This window comes from Oryctolagus cuniculus, chromosome 19 (assembly GCF_964237555.1).
Source record: "Oryctolagus cuniculus chromosome 19, mOryCun1.1, whole genome shotgun sequence".
NCBI classification, from domain to species: Eukaryota; Metazoa; Chordata; class Mammalia; order Lagomorpha; family Leporidae; genus Oryctolagus; species Oryctolagus cuniculus.
Window position 1 is genome coordinate 32267702 of NC_091450.1, and position 17039 is coordinate 32284740.

At 48.2% G+C, this 17039-nt stretch overlaps 1 protein-coding gene, 1 long non-coding RNA gene and 2 pseudogenes across 3 annotated transcripts in view; 1 reads left to right on the top strand and 3 right to left on the bottom strand.

Annotated features, from left to right (window-relative positions):
• Positions 1 to 17039, bottom strand: part of LOC138846929 (uncharacterized) — a 99218-nt gene that overhangs the window by 51345 nt on the left and 30834 nt on the right. The gene's annotated exons all lie outside the window — the stretch shown is intronic.
• LOC138846928 (proliferation-associated protein 2G4 pseudogene) lies at positions 2170 to 7570 on the top strand (annotated as a pseudogene).
• LOC100344446 (beclin-1 pseudogene) lies at positions 5496 to 7566 on the bottom strand (annotated as a pseudogene).
• On the bottom strand, positions 5496 to 15876 carry LOC100344195 (olfactory receptor 1f45-like). Its single transcript, XM_070064034.1, has one exon. The coding sequence runs from the start codon at positions 15647 to 15649 to the stop codon at positions 14627 to 14629; it is 1023 nt and encodes a 340-aa protein (XP_069920135.1). The 5' UTR covers positions 15650 to 15876; the 3' UTR covers positions 5496 to 14626.

Sequence of the window (17039 nt, forward strand, 5' to 3'; positions counted from 1 at the left end):
GTGTGCCGGCGCCGCAGGCGGAGGATTAGCCTATTGAGCCGTGGCGCCAGCCCCACTGTCTTGTTCTTCAACAGTCATGACTTAAACTGTAACATGTAAATCCAGTAGCTTACAGATTTCTCCTGGTTAACTCGGGGAGGAAAAAGCAAACACCTGCAGACAAAAACAAAAAACCATAAACAGAAACAAGTGGAGAACTAGGGTAAGGACTGACAGCTGTGCACCTCAGGGTCCTATCATTTTCTGATGAGCTGCTCCATTGTGGCTCACTCATGGCTCTGAGCTGAAAACACTAGCATCAAGTCTTCCTCAGGGAAGCAGAAAAGGGTTTCATGAAGGTCATAATAGACAGCGTCTCGTCCATTTTCTTCTGCTATGCCAGAATACTACAGACTAGCTTCATAGAGAAAAGAGGTTCACTGACTCACTCACTGTTCTGAAGACCCAAAGTCCCAAGATCAAGGGATGCGTCTGGTGAGGATGTGCGTGCTGCATCGCAGAATGGTGCAGGGAATCTCAGGGCAGGACAGAGAGCAGACCAGCAGGATCTCATCCTTGCTAACAGGAACTCGCTCCTGTGAGAACTAACCCAACCCCAAATGCTGGCCTCAATCCATTCTTTACAGCAGAGCCCTCAGAACCTAACAACCTGATCGGGCTCACCTATCAGCAGTGTTGCTTTGGGCGTTAGGTTTCCAACATACACATTTTGAGGGACATACTCAAACCACAGAGGACACCTCTGAAACACTGGACGGCTGGAGAACAAGGCTCGGAGGACCACACAGCAGCTCCAGTGGCCCACACTGAGCCACCACCCTGGTCTGATCAGCATTCACATGCTGCTGCTGCCTCTCAGTGTTGCAGTTCATGGCTTGCATGCTGCTCTCCCTGGACAAGAGATGCCACTAGAAGCACTACTTCCATGGGAATTCATCTGGTGACAACGGCTGTCACTGCTAGATAAAGTTCTACCTGATCTCCTGTTGTGTCCAAGACTGAGTTCAGGGGTATCTGAAGGGCAGTCACCCGCCCACATCTCAGCTGCAAGAGGGGCTGGGAAATCAGCTACTCAGGGTTTCTGGTTCTATAGGGACACTATTCCCCCAAGAATTATGAGGTAGGTGATTCTCTAAGCTTTGGAAGGGGGATACATAAGTCGGGAACCCTGAGAAATGACCACCGTATTCACCACCCCACTGCACAACAGCCACACACACCCCTCTACCCAAATTGCTCTTCGGTAGAAAAGAGATTCTCTGGCCTACCAAGATGCAGCCATCCTTCACGCAATGGGGACACAACTCATAGTCCCACCAGTTACCGCATGCAGGTCCACAACCAGGTCTCTGCTCTGGTCATGATCCTGTCACGACAGACTGGAACTTCTGAGTCCAACCAGAAAGCTAACCAGTAAGTACACATGCTGTATGTATGTACAACACAGGGAAAAGGAAAAAGATAACTGAAATATATAAACACAAATACTAGGGAATTTCAAAAGTTGACAGAAATGCGTATTATGAACAACAATCTATGGATTTCAAAATTCTTTGTTCACTATTTGGGTACAAAGTTTATTTAACTTACATTTGAATTCCATTCACCATAAATTTATCTTTTTAAAAAAAGATTTATTTATTTATTTGAAAGGCAGAGATACAGAAAGAGAAGGAAAGAGAGAGATCTTTCATCCACTGGTTCACTCCCCCAAAAGGCTGCACAACCTAGGCAGGGCCAGGCTGAAGCTGTGAGGCAGGAGCTTCTTCCGGGTCTCCCTTATAGGTGCAGGGGCCCAAGTACTTGGACTTTTCTCCGCTGGTTTCCCAGGCATGTCAGCAGAGAGCTGGATCAGAAGTACAACAGGGGCCAGAGCTGTGGGGTAGAGGCAGAATCAACTCGAAGAGAGCTCTCCTTCATTCACTGCCATTGGCAGCAACCTCACTTGCTCCCTGGACCTCCATACAGAGCTAATGTGATGTGTCCTCACACAGAACTGCTGGTGTCCCCCGAGCAGGGCTTCAAGACACATGACAGAAGCCACAACATCCTTTAAGTCACAGTTCCAGAAGTCACACGCCACTGCTTCCTGCACACTCATCCCAGATCAACGTGGGAGGGATTACAGGAGGCTGGGATCACTGGGGGTCATCTTGGTAACTGGCTGCCACATCGTTTATGATCAAGTGGGTTCCCTGCTTAAAAACCAGGTTTTTTGGATACCAACTTGATGGATGAATCCATCTTTCCCTACACACTTCCTGTCAGTCCCTCAACCCTGGGTTTTGAGGTTGAGCATCTCTGTGTCCATTGGTTTGCCTCTCCTGACTACTTCCACACATTTAGGAATCCTTGTTTACCGCAGGTTTTTCTATTGAGATCATCCTGTTCAGTGCGAAGTGAAGATCCTGACAGTGGCGTTCACTGGACCCTGCCCTACTCAGGTCCACCACTTCACAGCACACTTACAGAGAACCAGGCTTCGAGCACAGGAAGCTGTGGGGGAGAAACTGACTGAAATCATAGCACAAGGGCTTAGCCTTTGAGGAAGAGGAGCCTTTGCTCTGAGAGTAAACCAGAATCTTAAGAGATGTGCCAAATGCCCGCCTAGACTTCATTTTTACAAGTTTAAAAAGGCGAAAAGTTGTGAAGGTCTCTTGATTGTGCGCCTACACATGGTTTGCAATTTTCAGTAAGTTTTGTTCCCCCTTTTAGTTTTCCACACTGACCACGTTACTGTTCAGATCTTTAAGTGCACCATTGTAGTATTTTAAAAGACAGATTTTGCTCTCACTCTCACCCGCCTGCCCAACCACTGCCTTGCTTGCTCTCGCTTTTGCTCGCATTCTCCTCATGGATCGTAGGGACTCTGACCACAGCCTGTGGCTGGGAAGGGTGACAGAGACGGCGGCTCAGGGAAAATGCGGCTGCAGTGGTGGTGGTGGGAAGATGCCAGGTGAGGACGAGGAGCAAACTATCGCAGAGGACCTGGTTGTGACCAAGTATAAGATGGGGGGCGACATCGCCAACCGGGTACTTCGGTCTTTGGTGGAGGCATCCAGCTCAGGTGTGTCCGTGCTGAGCCCGTGTGAGAAGGGTGATGCCATGATTATAGAAGAAACAGGGAAAATCTTCAAGAAGGAAAATAGATGAAAAAAGGTACTGCATTTCCTGCCACTATTTTAGTAAATAACTGTCTGTCACTGCTCCCCTTGGAAGAGTGATCAGGACTACATTCTCAAGGAAGGTGACTTGGTAACAATTGACCTTGGGGTCCCTGTGGATGGCCTTATTGCTAATGTGGCTCACACTTTTGTGGTTGGTATAGCTCAGGGGACCCAACTAACAGGGCGGAAAGCAGGTGTCATTAAGGCAGCTCACCTTTGTGCTGAAGCTGCCCTGCGCCTGGTCAAACCTGGAAATCAGAACACACAGGTGACAGAAGCCTGGAACAAGGTTGCCCACTCATTTAACTGCATGCCAATGGAAGGCATGCTGTCACTCCAACTGAAGCAACATGTCAACGATGAAGAGAAAACCATTATCCAGAATCCCACAGACCAGCAGAAGGACCAGGAAAAGCTGAATTCGAGGTGCATGAAGTGTATGCCGTGGATGTCCTCGTCAGCTCAGGAGAGGACAAGGCCAAGAATGCAGGACAGGGAACCACCATTGAGAAACGAGACCCATCTAAACAATATGGCCTGAAAATGAAAACCTCGCGTGCCTTCCTCAGGGAGGTGGAAAGGCGTTTTGATGCCCTTTACCTTAAGAGCATGTGAAGATGAGAAGGCTCGGATGGGTGTGGTGGAATGTGCCAAACACGAACTGCTACAGCCGTTTAATGTTCTCTGTGAGGAGCAGGATGAATTTGCTGCCCAGTTTAAATTTACAGTTCTGCTCTTGCCCAGCGGCCCCATGAGGATAACCAGTGGTCCCTTTGAGCCCGACCTCTGTAAGCCAGAGCTGGAGGTCACGGAGCTAACCGCCCCCCTTCAGAGTTGTGCAAGTCATAAAACCCAGAAGAAGAAAAAGAAGGCCTCCAAGATTGCAGAGAATGCCCCCAGGGGGAACCTTTAGAAGAAAGTGAAGCTGGGGGCTGAGGTGGGTCCTGTACCCCCCCTTGCTGCTCCTGCCTCATCCCCTTCCCACTGCACCCCGGGCTCCGAAGCACGGCTCGTCTTCTCCACCCAGGACCGCCAGCAGAGCAGGGTCTCCCTGCCCCACTGCAGCCCCACCCCAGCCCCTTCCCATAACCACCGACTCACACCGATTCTGGTCTTGGAAGGCTAGGCTTCCCAGCCACCGAAGTCTACTTTAAGTAGGAAAAAGCAATTGGACAATAACATCAGGAGTCAAAATCCACCATCTTCAAGCCCCTCTTTCTATCTTTGTCTACAATTCTCTGCTTGGTCAAGGTCTGTGGCCCTACAACAGAACAGAGAGGAGGCTAAATCACCCACCACCATTATAAATTCAGCTGGGATTTTTTTATACCACTCCAATGGCAGCATTTCCCCATCTGTTCGGGGCTTTTTTCTCTTTTCCCATTCTCCTACCATTTTGTCTGGCCTCAACATTAACAGGAGCTGTTCTTCAGATTTTTATTTACATGGTGGCAGATTGCTCATCAGATCCTGGCTGTCTCCTAAGGCCCCCCATTTGTAGGGGCAGAGCTTCCATTTATGAAGAGATTCTTATCTATCAAATGGATCCTCATTTGTAAATTTTTTTAATCATTTATGTTCTGCAGCATCTCAGGATCTTTTTTTTCCCCCTTTTTTCCTCATTTTCACAAGGCTGTAAAGAAGTAATCCATCTCCACTGTGTCCTTTTCTGTGGAGTCAGTGGGGTCTTTCCCCATTCCATCTTACACACACCTAAGCTGGAAGCTCAACTGTGGTTTTGTTCCCTGTATGAAATATGTTGACCTCCTTCCCTTGGAAGAAAAATCAGGAACCAGCAGAGTAGACTGAAGAGACAACTCCCGGCTTTCTGAAGCTTTGGACTTGGATTGGATGAAATGCTGGGGAACTGTAGAGAAAGGTGACAAACTTCTGTACTTCCAGCATGCTGTCCCAAGGAACTAGGGCTCCCACTAATTTAAGAGGTTTTAGAACACTTTGAAAATGACATGGAGTTAAAATAAATTTGGATTTGCTCATTAGAAAAAAAAGATTTTGGGGGCCAGTGCTGTGGTTCAGTTGGATTAAAGCCCTGGCCTGAAGCGCTGGCATCACATATGGGTTCTGGTTCGAGACCCAGCTGCTCCACTTCCGATCCAGCTCTCTGCTATAGCCTGGGAAAGCAGAAGATGGCCCAAGTCCTTGGGCCCCTGCACCCATGTGGGAGACCCTGAAGAAGCTCCTGGCTCCTGGCTTTGGGCTAGCACAGCTCTGGCCATTGCAGCCAACTGGGGAGTGAACCAGCAGATGAAGACTTCTCTCTCTGTCTATACCTCTCTCTGTAACTCTTTCAAATAAATAAAATAAATCTTTTTTTTTCAGCCTGTAGCAAATCTTTTATTACAAATAATTAAATCTCTCAATAATGTCTCAAACAGTATCAAACACCACTTCATATCGCTAACACGGAGCAGAGTAGACATTCAGGACTAGAACTGAGGGAGAAGTGTTCAGTTTCAGAGTCTGAGCACATCACACGGTGACCAGACAAAGCTTAGATGTCATTTCCCACATTATCCAACTGTGTGCCTCCAACGTGTCTCTCAGTGGAGACAGAAGTTTCTATTTCGTATTTTAAGTGCAGGAAGTCGAGAGAGCTAAAGTCCAGTGAGAACACGTCAATCTCAGTTCAACTCAGCTTAAAAAAAAAAAAACCCACAAAATTAAATTAGTTGTTTTCAGGGGAGAGAGGGAAAGGCAGGCATGGGATAAGAGTCAAAACTGTGACAAGGGTCGGTGCTGTACATGGCATGTGGTAGCTCAGGAGACTGTCATCTGATACTTGAAAATAAAGTGGCTTTTGTGGATTTTCTTTTTTGGTATTGTAAACATATGTTGTTTAATGTTACCCAAATTTAAACTTTCTGCAAACAAAACAAATTTTAAAGCCTTTAAGGCAAACATCCCCTAACGAAAAAGTCATTTGTTATAAAATCGTGAGGACACCCAAGCAAGACCCCACTTGAGGTTTGTCAGCATGAACTTGAGAGCTTTTGTCCACTGTTCCTCAGAATTGAACTGGGTTTTGATGGAATAGGAGCCGCCACTGCCTCCTGTGTCTTCAATCTTGCCTTTCTCCACATCCATCCTGTATGGAAGACAAAAACGTGTCTCGCCCTTTTCAACCTCTTCTTTAAACTGCTGCACACAGTCCAGGAAAGCCACCATTGCATGGTCAAACTTGTCCCAGAAAAACCGCAACCCCCCAGAACAGTATAATGGCACCTCCTTAGATTTGTCTGTCAGAGACTCCAGATACGAGTGATTTCCATAGGGCACCAGTCGATACCTCTGAAATTTCAGACCCATCTTATTGGCCAGGGCATGAAGCAGCAACACTGTCTGGCCCCAAGCAGCATTAATCTCATTCCATTCCACAGGAACACTGGGCAGGCGGCCCAGCCTGAAGTTGTTGATTGTGCCAAACTGCCCACTGTGCCAGATATGGAAGGTCGCATTGAAGACGTTGGTCTTCTTCAGCTTGTCCAGCTGCATCTGGGCATAATGCATCTGATTTTCCACACTTTTCAGCTCATCATCCAGCTCCAGCTGTTGTCGTTTAAATTCACTGTATTCTCTGATACTGAGCTTCCTCCTGATCCAGCCACTCAGCCTCAGCCTGGACCTTCTCCAGGTTTTCTGCCACCGTTCTGCGGTTCTTTTCCACATCTTCCAGTTCCTGGACCAGCCGTTCCTCCTCCAGGGCCAGCTCCCTCAGCTCCTTCTGCAGTTGCTCACTGTCAACCTCGTTCATCTGCTCCAAGATCTCCAAACAGCGCTTGTAGTTCTGACACTCATTTTCGGTGACATGGAGCTGAGTGTCCAGCTGGTCTAAGAGAGTATCCGTGCATTCCTCACACAGTGGGTGATCCACGTCTGTCTGGCCCGACATGATGTCAAAAAGGTCCCCAGTGACCTTCAGTCTTCGGCTGAGGTTCTCCATGGTGCTGCTGTCGGACGCCTCCCTGATCAGAGTGAAGCTGTTGGCACTTTCTGTAGACATCACCCTGGCTGGGGGCATGAATCTGCGAGAGAAACCATCCTGGCGAGTTTCAATAAATGCTTCCTCTCCTGAGTTAGCCTCTTCCTCCTGGGGGTCTCCTGGTTTGACCTGGGCTGTGGCAAGTAATGGAGCTGTGAGCTCCTGGATGGTGACCCGGTCCAGGATCTTGAAGCTCGTGTCCAGCTTGAGGGGCTGGCTGCAGCGCTGGCACACAAAGCTCACCTGCATGGTGCTGCTGGGCGTCTTGGACCCCTCCAACCCTCGGGGCCCTAGAGCTGGCCACTCAGGTTCGGTCTATCGCGGGGGGACCGTAGCCTCCAGTCGGCCCCGGAACAAGGCCTCCAGAATCGCCATCGCCCAAACTTTAGCTACTTCCCGGTCCAATAAAATAAATCTTTTAAAAGTTTTTAAGGGTTTTTAATAACAGAAGTCTTACATAATGGATGGTAAGCCCCCCAAAGCATACTGCAGCATTTGATATAGAATGTAGTCATAATTCACTAGTCCATAGATGTAAGTACATTGACTATTTTGCAAAGGCAAAGGACTGGATAGAAATACACAAGCTATTTATTGAGGGTTCATTCAATGATGAAATTATTGCATGTTTAAGCTTCTTTCTTCATAACTTCCTGCATTTTCTAAAACATTCTATAACAAGGATATATAAAATTGTATAATCACAAAAATAGTTTATGAGGAGCAGGTGCTGTGGCATAGTGTGTTGGGCCTCTGCCTACGGTGCCATCATCCCATATAGGGGCCAGTTCGTGTCCCAGCTGCCACTCTTCTGATCAAGCTCCCTGCTGATAGCCTGGGAAAGCAGTGAAAAATGGCCCCAGTGCTTGGATCCCTGCACTGTGTGGGAGACCTGGAAGAAGCTCCTGGCTCCTGGTTTCAGATCAGCTCAAAAGTTCAAAAGAATTCAAATAACCACAGCTGGGGCAGGCCCTCAGCCTGCAGGTAGACTTACCCCGTACCCCAAAAGGAGTAGCTGTGTTCGATTTCTCGCTCTGGCTCCTGACTCCTGTTAATGTGCAGCCTGGGAGGCAACAGGTGATGGCTCAAGCACTTATGTTCCTGCCACATGGGAGTTCCAGATTTCATTCCCAACTCACCCATTTCACCTAGCCCATCCCCAACTGACGTGAACCGGCAGGTAAGAGCATTCCCTGTCTCTATATGTATCTACCTGCAAGTAAGTAAGTAAAATATTTAAGTAACCAGGCTTGACAAAGATGTAGTAAGAAGGTAATCACATTTCCTAGGGAAAATAATTTCATAAAAACTTTCTGGAAGGCAACTGGGAAATATTTAATATGCAAAGTGTCTAATACCATCCAGAATGTCTACTTTTTATTGTTTTAAAGATTTATTTAGGCCGGCACCACGGCTCACTAGGCTAATCCTCTGCCTGCAGCACCGGCACCCCGGGTTCTAGTCCTGGTTGGGGCGCCAGATTCTGTCCCAGTTGCTCCTCTTCCAGTCCAGCTCTTTGCTGTGGCCCAGGAAGGCAGTGGAGGATGGCCCAAGTGCTTGGGCTTCTGCACCCGCATTGGAGACCAGGAAGAAGTGCCTGGCTCCTGGCTTCAGATCAGTGCAGTGCGCCGGCCGCAGCGGCCATTGGAGGGTGAACCAACAGAAGGAAGACCTTTCTTTCTGTCTCTCTGTCTAACTCTCCCTGTCAAAAAAAAAAAAAAAAAGATTTATTTCTTTATTTGAGAGGCAGAGTTACAGAGAGGCAGAGGCAGAAAGAGGGAGAGAGAGAGCAAGGTCTTCCATCTGCTGGTTCACTCCCCAGATGGCCGCAACGGCCAGAACTGTGCCAATCTGAAGCCAGGAGCCAGGAGCATCTTCCAGGTCTTCCACGTGGGTGCAGGGGCCCAAGGATTTGGGCCATCTTCTACTGATTTTCCAGGCCATGGCAGAGAACAGGTTGGGAAGTGGAGCAGTCAGGACTTGGACCGGTACCCATAGAGGATGCTGGCTCTGTAGACTGGGGCTTTAACCCACAGCACCACAGTACCAGCTCCCAGAATGTCTGTTTTTAAAGAAATGATCAGGATACCTATAGAGGTGCTTGTTGATGTGTTTTTGTAAAGAGTAAAAAATCAGAGTAAAAGAGAGCCTGAGCCAGTGTGACAGTAAGAGGAGTTCTGCTAACCCACTGCTTCCCAGCTCATCATGACAGGAGCTTTGTTGTAGACTAGCGCAGCCAAGAACACAGGGCTCCCTGTTCCCTCAGCTCCAAGCCAGAGGGTCTCATTCTCAGAATGCGCTGCACTTCTGCGTTCCTCATCATATGCTCAGCGGCCTGTGCGAAGGCTCAGCCCCAGATGAGTGCAGTTCAGAAGTCAGGTCTCCCTTCTCCAGCCCAACTCCGACTGGGGCATGGCCTACTGAGAATCCTGAGGTCTTGAAAGCCCTGCCTCCGACTGGGGAAGCTGTTGTTCCATGCAAGTAGAGGCAAGAGTAGAGGACCTCAGGCTGCTCACCTCTCCCACACACACTTACCGTCTGCACTGAGAGTGTCACTCAGAGAGAATCTCTGTCATTGTCTCCACCCCTGCTCCAGAGCCCGGACTCAGAGATTCTGCTCAGAGGAGAAGCAGGTCCTAGAAAGATCACTCCTAACCTCTTCCCAAAGAAACTGGCATCACGTGCAACAAAGCATGAGGTTGAAAGCTAAGGGTATTCTCGAGAACGGTTGAGGTTTCTTTCATCAAATGAAGATAAAGCCTAGACTGCAGACTGGCCGGACTGCAGGAGAAAAACACAAAGGATAAGACATCTGGGAAGAGCCTACCTTGGGGTCAAAACAAACACCAAACAGTGACCTCAGAAATCATTCCTTCCTGGGACTGCCATTGTGGTGCAGTGGGTTAAACCACCACCTGCGGCACCAGCATCCCACACGAGTGCTGGTTCAAGACCCAGCTACCCCACTTCCAATCCAGCTCCCTGCTAACGTGCCTCAGAGAGCAGAAGATGGCCGCTGTGCTTAGGCCCCTGCAAACCCTGTGGGAGACCCTCCTCATTCCTGCTGACCCAGCCACAGCCATTATGCCCATTTGGGGAGTGAACCAACAGATGTAAAATCCTCAACCCTCCCTCCCTCCTTCTCTCTCTCTCACTCACTCTCACTCTCTTTTTGTAGCTCTACCTTTCAAATTAAAAAAATAAACCTTTAAATAAGATTCCTTCAAAGGATTCATAATTTGACTTGATTATTTTGTAGAGGAAGGTATGCTCTTCTGAATCAGTAGAGCAATAATCTGGCAATTACTGGAGTTTAACAGCTGCCATGATCAGACAAAGAGTAGAAAAGAGCCCTCCCAAATCAACAGCCATCACTGGGTGACTCTCAGTGAACCCAAAGTGGCCGGGGGACTTCACTAAAATAACCCAGCCAAACTAGATAAGTAAACAGGCACACCACAATAACAAAGTCCAGGGAAGAAACCACTACCTCAAGGTGTTAAAAAATATGATCCAAAATGTCCAGTTTACAACAAAAATTAGAAAGCATAAAAGAAACAGGAAATTATGACACATACACCAAAAAAGCAAGAAATACAACATGCTATGGAGACCTGCATTGTGGTATAGTGGACAGAGCTACAGCCTGTGACCCTGGCATCCCATATGAGTGCTAGTCCAACTCCTGGCTGCTCCACTTCCGATCCAGCTCTCTGCTAATGCACCTGGGGAAGCAGCAGAAGACAGCTCCTGTACTTAGGCCCCAGCAACCCACATGGGAAAACCAGATGAAGTCCCAGGCTCTTGGATTTGGCCTGGCACAGGCTTGGCCATTGCAGTATTTAGGGAGGTTTAGGGAGGGAGCCAGCAGATAGATCTTTCTCTCTGTCTGTCCCTCTGTCTGTCTCTCATCTCTCTCTGTAACTCTTTCAAATAAAAAAAATAAAGCTTTTTTTTTTTTTTTTTTTTTTGACAGAGTAGACAGTGAGAAAGAGAGACAGAGAGAAAGATCTTCCTTTGCCGTTGGTTCACCCTCCAACGGCCGCCGCGGCCAGCACACCGCGCTAATCCGAAGCCGGGAGCCAGGTGCTTCTCCTGGTCTCCCTTGCAGGTGCAGGGCCCAAGCACTTGGGCCATCCTTCACTGCACTCCCGGGCCACAGCAGAGAGCAGCTGGCCTGGAAGAAAAACAACCGGGTGACTGGGACTAGAACCCGGTGTGCTGGCGCCACAGGCAGAGGATTAGCCTATTGAGCCAAGGCGCCGGCCTAATAAAATAAATCTTAAAAAAGAAACTACACATGAGAGTGAACAGATTTCAATGTAATAAAAAAAAAAAAATGTAGGCCGGCACCGCGGCTCACTTGGCTAATCCTCTGCCAGTGGCGAGGGCACCCCAGGTTCTAGTCCCAGTTGGGATGCCAGATTCTGTTTCGGTTGCTCCTCTTCCAGTCCAGCTCTCTGCAGTGGCCTGGGAAGGCAGTGGAGGAGGCCCAACTCCTTGGGCCCTACACCCGCATGGGAGACCAGGAAGAAGCACCTGGTTCCTGGCTTCGGATCAGCTCAGCACACCGGCTGCAGGGCACCAGCTGTAGCAGCCATTTGGGGGGTGAACCAACAGAAAGGAAGACCTTTCTGTCTGTCTGTCTTTCTCACTGTCTAACTCTGCCTGTCAAAAAAATAATAAAAGATATTATAAAGTATACACTGTAAAAATGACCATAGGACTAAAGCACAGCATAAAGAAGTAAATTGAAGTGTCATGACAATGCTGCATCATAAAATAAAGAATTAAATACTGTGTGAGGGTAAACAGCCAAATGGAAATTCTGGAGTTGGAAAATACAGTATCTGAAATTTAAAAATTCATTACAGGGACTCAAAAGACTTGAACCTCTAGAGGAACAAATCAGTAAATGTGAGGTTAGTGGACAGAGATATGCAAACTGAAGAGAAAAAGAACAAGGAAAAAAGATCTAGTGTCAAAGAAATGTGGCCACCATCAGGTGTATCAAATGACACAAAATGGGAGTAGTGGCCAGAGAGGAGACAAGGGAGAGGGAAAAAATCTGAAGAAATAATGACTAAAGACTTCCCAAATTTTTTGAAACATAACCTACACACCCAGCATGCTCAATGAACTTCAAGTAGAACAAACACAAAGAGACCCAAAGCCAGACACAGCACAGTAAAATTGCTAAAGTCCAAACACAAGGAGAAAATTATAAGCTTCACATATTTGTCAATACATTTCCTGCAATCATTTTCCAAACAATGTGAAATCAGACTGTTAAATAGTAAATTTACTCTGTTTTCATGCAGAAACAATTATGAGTGAGAACATTCAGCAAGACTTGATGGAAATAAATAAAGGGCTATATAATAAAAGTGCGGAAGCCAGGCAGTAATTTAGATAAGCAGTTATTTGAAAATTACTATCTGAACAGAAATAACTGAGTGTGCTGAGATACAAAGAACAGACGGTGGAAAAAATGTAGTTGAATGACATGCCCAGACAGAGGGATTCTAGTGGATATTTAAATATTTCCTTCAGCCACATCTGAGAACCAGTGCCAGGGCAAAACGACCCCACTGCCATCCAGGCTGGGCAGCCTAGTGCTACAGGGAACCCACAACACAATGTTTTACCAAGGGTTACTACAGAGTTGAGAGATGCTACAGGTGTAGGGCCAGATCAAACCTTCCATAAACAAACACCCTGTGAAGAGAGAAATGACATCCGTAATTCATCCCTAAACACTGAGCACTCAACGGAGGATGGCTGAGAAGCCCCTTGCTGGTCAGAGGCCTGGAAGCGGCGAGTGGGCCCAGAAGTCCACAGATCAGGGCGGGGCAAGGCAGGGACAACAGATGAAAAGCACTAGGACACAGTTCACTTACAAGGTCAACTACTGAGGGCGGCTGCCCATGCATGTGTCAGGCTGTTCTTTCTGGAATGAGGAGGGGTCGGCCTTTACACCGTATCTGCACCCACTAGGCTCAGAGAGGGGCTACCTTGTGGAGGGGATGAGGGTGACAATGAGTCTGCAGGGGATAAGCACCTCAGTGAAGATGAGGATCATGTGAGGGATATTTCTTATTAACTTATGCATACTCCTCACGTAACACTCAGTGATACATAAAGCTCAGATAAGAAGATAAAAATCACTGGCTCAAAAAAATTGCCAAGTCAGGGCTTTCTGGAGTTCTGCATAAACCTCTCACTCAGCCTCAACAAGTCTGATCTCACTTCAAACACACTCAGGACAAGCTCTGCAAACTGAAAAATAGCGATGATCACGACACTCAGGAGCTGGCCAGGAACTCCCAAACCAACCAGATTCACACGGAGATGTTCACAGAACTTCACCATCAAATAAGGCCACTCCGTGCCCGTCATGGAGCAGGACAACACGGCCACTCTGCAATCCTGTCTGAGCACAAACACCTGAATACTGTCCTAGCCACAGGAATCATCCACTGCCCCCCTAAGGGGACTGAAATGAGCAACTGCTGCAGCTTTGTCAGTTACACCTTGGCCTTAGTCAACTCTTGCTTCATTCTGGATAAAATACAGTAAATGGTCCAGTCAGAATGGTCCCTCCTGTTTTTTTTTTCTTTCTTTGACAGGCAGAGTGGACAGTGAGACAGAGAGAAAGGTCTTCCTTTGCCGTTGGTTCACCCTCCAATGGCCGCCGCGGCCGGCAGCTGCGGCCGGCGCACCACGCCTATCTGAAGGCAGGAGCCCGGTACTTATCCTGGTCTCCCATGGGGTGCAGGGCCCAAGTACTTGGGCCATCCTCCACTGCACTCCGGGCCATAGCAGAGAGCTGGCCTGGAAGTGGGGCAACCGGAACAGAATCCGGCGCCCCGGCTGGGACTAGAACCTGGTGTGCTGGCGCCGCTAGGTGGAGGATTAGCCTAGCCTAGTGAGATGCAGCGCCGGCTTTTTTTTTTTTTTTTTTTTTTTTTTGACAGGCAGAGTGGACAGTGAGAGAGACAGAAAGAAAGGTCAAGAATGGTCCCTCCTCTGTAACAGCTTCTGATCCTGAGCAAAAAGCCCAGTGCCTCATTCCTCACCAACATCACTTCACACAATCCCAGGCCCCTAATTTCTCCGTGGCAACTTCCTACTGAGATGCCTCACTATTCCACGAGGGTGCATGCTCAGTCTTGTCTAATTGAGTAAGAAACACAAATTATTCAACACCCACGTTATCCAGGTGTAGTGTGGGGTGGGTTTCACTGGAGGGCACTGAAAATTGCAAGAGTCAAGTCATCTGATGAAACAGTCTCTTTCCATCTTTTTTCCCAAATAATCTGTATCAAGAGTTTTGTTCTCCCAAGATGTATACTACATGCTTCTCTTACAAAGCAAGTACCACATTTCCCACAGCAGAAAACACAAACAGAATTTTCTTGGAAATCAGTTACCTATACGATTTAGTTAGCCTGGATCATTACCGAGTAGACAGAAATCTCATGGCCACCACTTTCCCAAGAGCAGCTTTTATGTCTTTGTTCCTCAGGCTGTAGATGAAAGGGTTCAGCATGGGAGTGACCACCGTGAACATCACTGCAGATGCTATGTCTTTCTCAGCCGAGTGTGAGGACGAAGGGTTGAAATACAAGGATATGATGGTGCCATAGAAGAGAAACACCACAGCCAAGTGGGAACCACAGGTGGAGAAGGCTTTCCACCTGCCCCGAATGGAGGGCACTCTCAGCACAGCAGCAGCAATAAAGACATACGACACCAGGATGCAAACAAAGGGGGCGATCATGATCAGTCCTGCTTCAAAAAGAACCAACATCTCATTGAGCCGTGTGTCTGAGCAGGATAGCTTCAGGAGAGCAGCCACATCACAGAAGAAGTGGGGGATGGCGTTGTCCCCACAGAATGACAGTCGTGCCATCAGCAGGGTATGCAACAGGACATTCAGATTGGCAATGATCCAGGACCCAGCGACCATCAGGACACAGAGCTGACGAGTCATCTTTGTTGTGTAATGTAAGGGGTGGCACACGGCGACAAAGCGGTCATAGGCCATCACGGCCAGGAGGAAATTGTCCATATCTACAAACAGGAAAACAAAGTACATCTGCGTGAGACAGCCAGAGTAGGAGATGGCCTGACTCCCGAGGGCGTGATTGGCCAGCATCTTGGGGACGGTGGTGGAGGAGAAGCAGACGTCCACGAAGGACAGGTTGCTGAGGAAGAAGTACATGGGGGTGTGCAGGCGGGAGTCTGTGCCGATGGCCAGGACGATGAGCAGGTTCCCCAGGACCGTGGCCAGGTACATGCTCAGGAAGAGCACAAACAGCAGCCGCTGCTGCTGGGGCTGCCGCGAGAGTCCCAGGAGGAGGAACTCGGAGACACTCGACTCGTTGGCCCCTCCCATGGGTCTGAGCCCAGATGCAGAGAAAATAAAGAGGACAGAAATGGGAAAGCTGAGGGACTGGATGCAGAAGTCAAGACCCATCTATGGACATGCTAATGAACCCTGTGTTAGAGATAGTAGTCAGAATCTACCCCTGGTCCCCACACCCACAACTTCCAACCCTCAGTCCCACATGATGCTGGTCCCACTGGATTCAACCTTTTGATTTTCTAAACATTAACATTAAACCAACAGGTAAGCAAAGACACAGCCCTTCTCTGTCTTTGTATCAGGCTTTCTCTCAATGAACTTTCTCTATGACTTTTTTTTTTTTTTTTTTTTTTTTTTTTTTTTTTTTTTTGACAGGCAGTGTTAGACAGTGAGAGAGAGGCAGAGAGAAAGGTCTTCCTTTCGGTTGGTTTACCCCACAAATGGCCGCTACGGCCAGCGCGCTGCGCTGATCCGAAGCCAGGAACCAGGTGCTTCCCCCTGGTCTCCTATGCTTGTGCAGGGCCCAAGGACCTGGGCCATCCTCCACTGCCTTCCCGGGCCACTGCAGAGAGCTGGACTGGAAGAGGAGCAACCAGGACAGAACCGGAGCCCCAACCAGGACTCGAACCAGGGGTGCTGGCGCCACAGGCGGAGGATTAGCCTAGTGAGCCGCAGCCCGGTCTCTCTATGAGCTTAACAGTTAATAATGGGATCAGACATAGCGATTATCACTATGTCTGTATCATCCTTCAGTTAATGAATACAAGAATCTTACTACTGCTACCTGGATGGGGAAGATTTAGCACCAAGGTTCCTTAAAACCTTCAATCAGGGGCCTGGACTGTGATATAACAGTTAAGCCACCACCTCAATGCCAGCATCCCATATGGGCGTCAGTTCAAGTTTCAGCTGCTCCACTTTCCATCCAGAATCCCCACTGTTAAGCTAGTACCTGACAGACATGAGCAATGCTGCTGTCAAGTGTTCTCCACCCTGCAGGAATTGGCCAATACCACTCTTACTCTAAGCAGTGAGAAGTCTTAGACATACAGGCAGGTTCTGAGCTAGGGAAGAGGAGATGGTCACAGCCTTCCCCCTCCGTGCAGAAAGGATGTGTGGGGAGTCACAGGCAGGTGTTTACATGGCTTCCATGACCCCTGAGACCAGACTCCCTGAGAGTCTCATTACAGACAAGTTCAAGGTAATTGTCCCATCTATTTCCCAATCCCCGTGGACTCAGCAATGACGGCAAAGGATGTGATCTAACTCCTGGGTCATTCACATCTTGGGGACATGGATAGAGACAAGTCCCAGAGAAAATTCTCCAAGACCTCATCCTATTCATCTAGGCTATATTTATAGGTTTTCAAAACCAATCATTATTTTTGTTGTTCTATCCAAGTCTTCCACATGGGTAGCAGAAGCCCAAATACTTGAGCCATCTTCTGCTTCCTTCCCAGGTTCATTAACAAGCAGTTGGACAGCAGAGTAGCTGAGACTC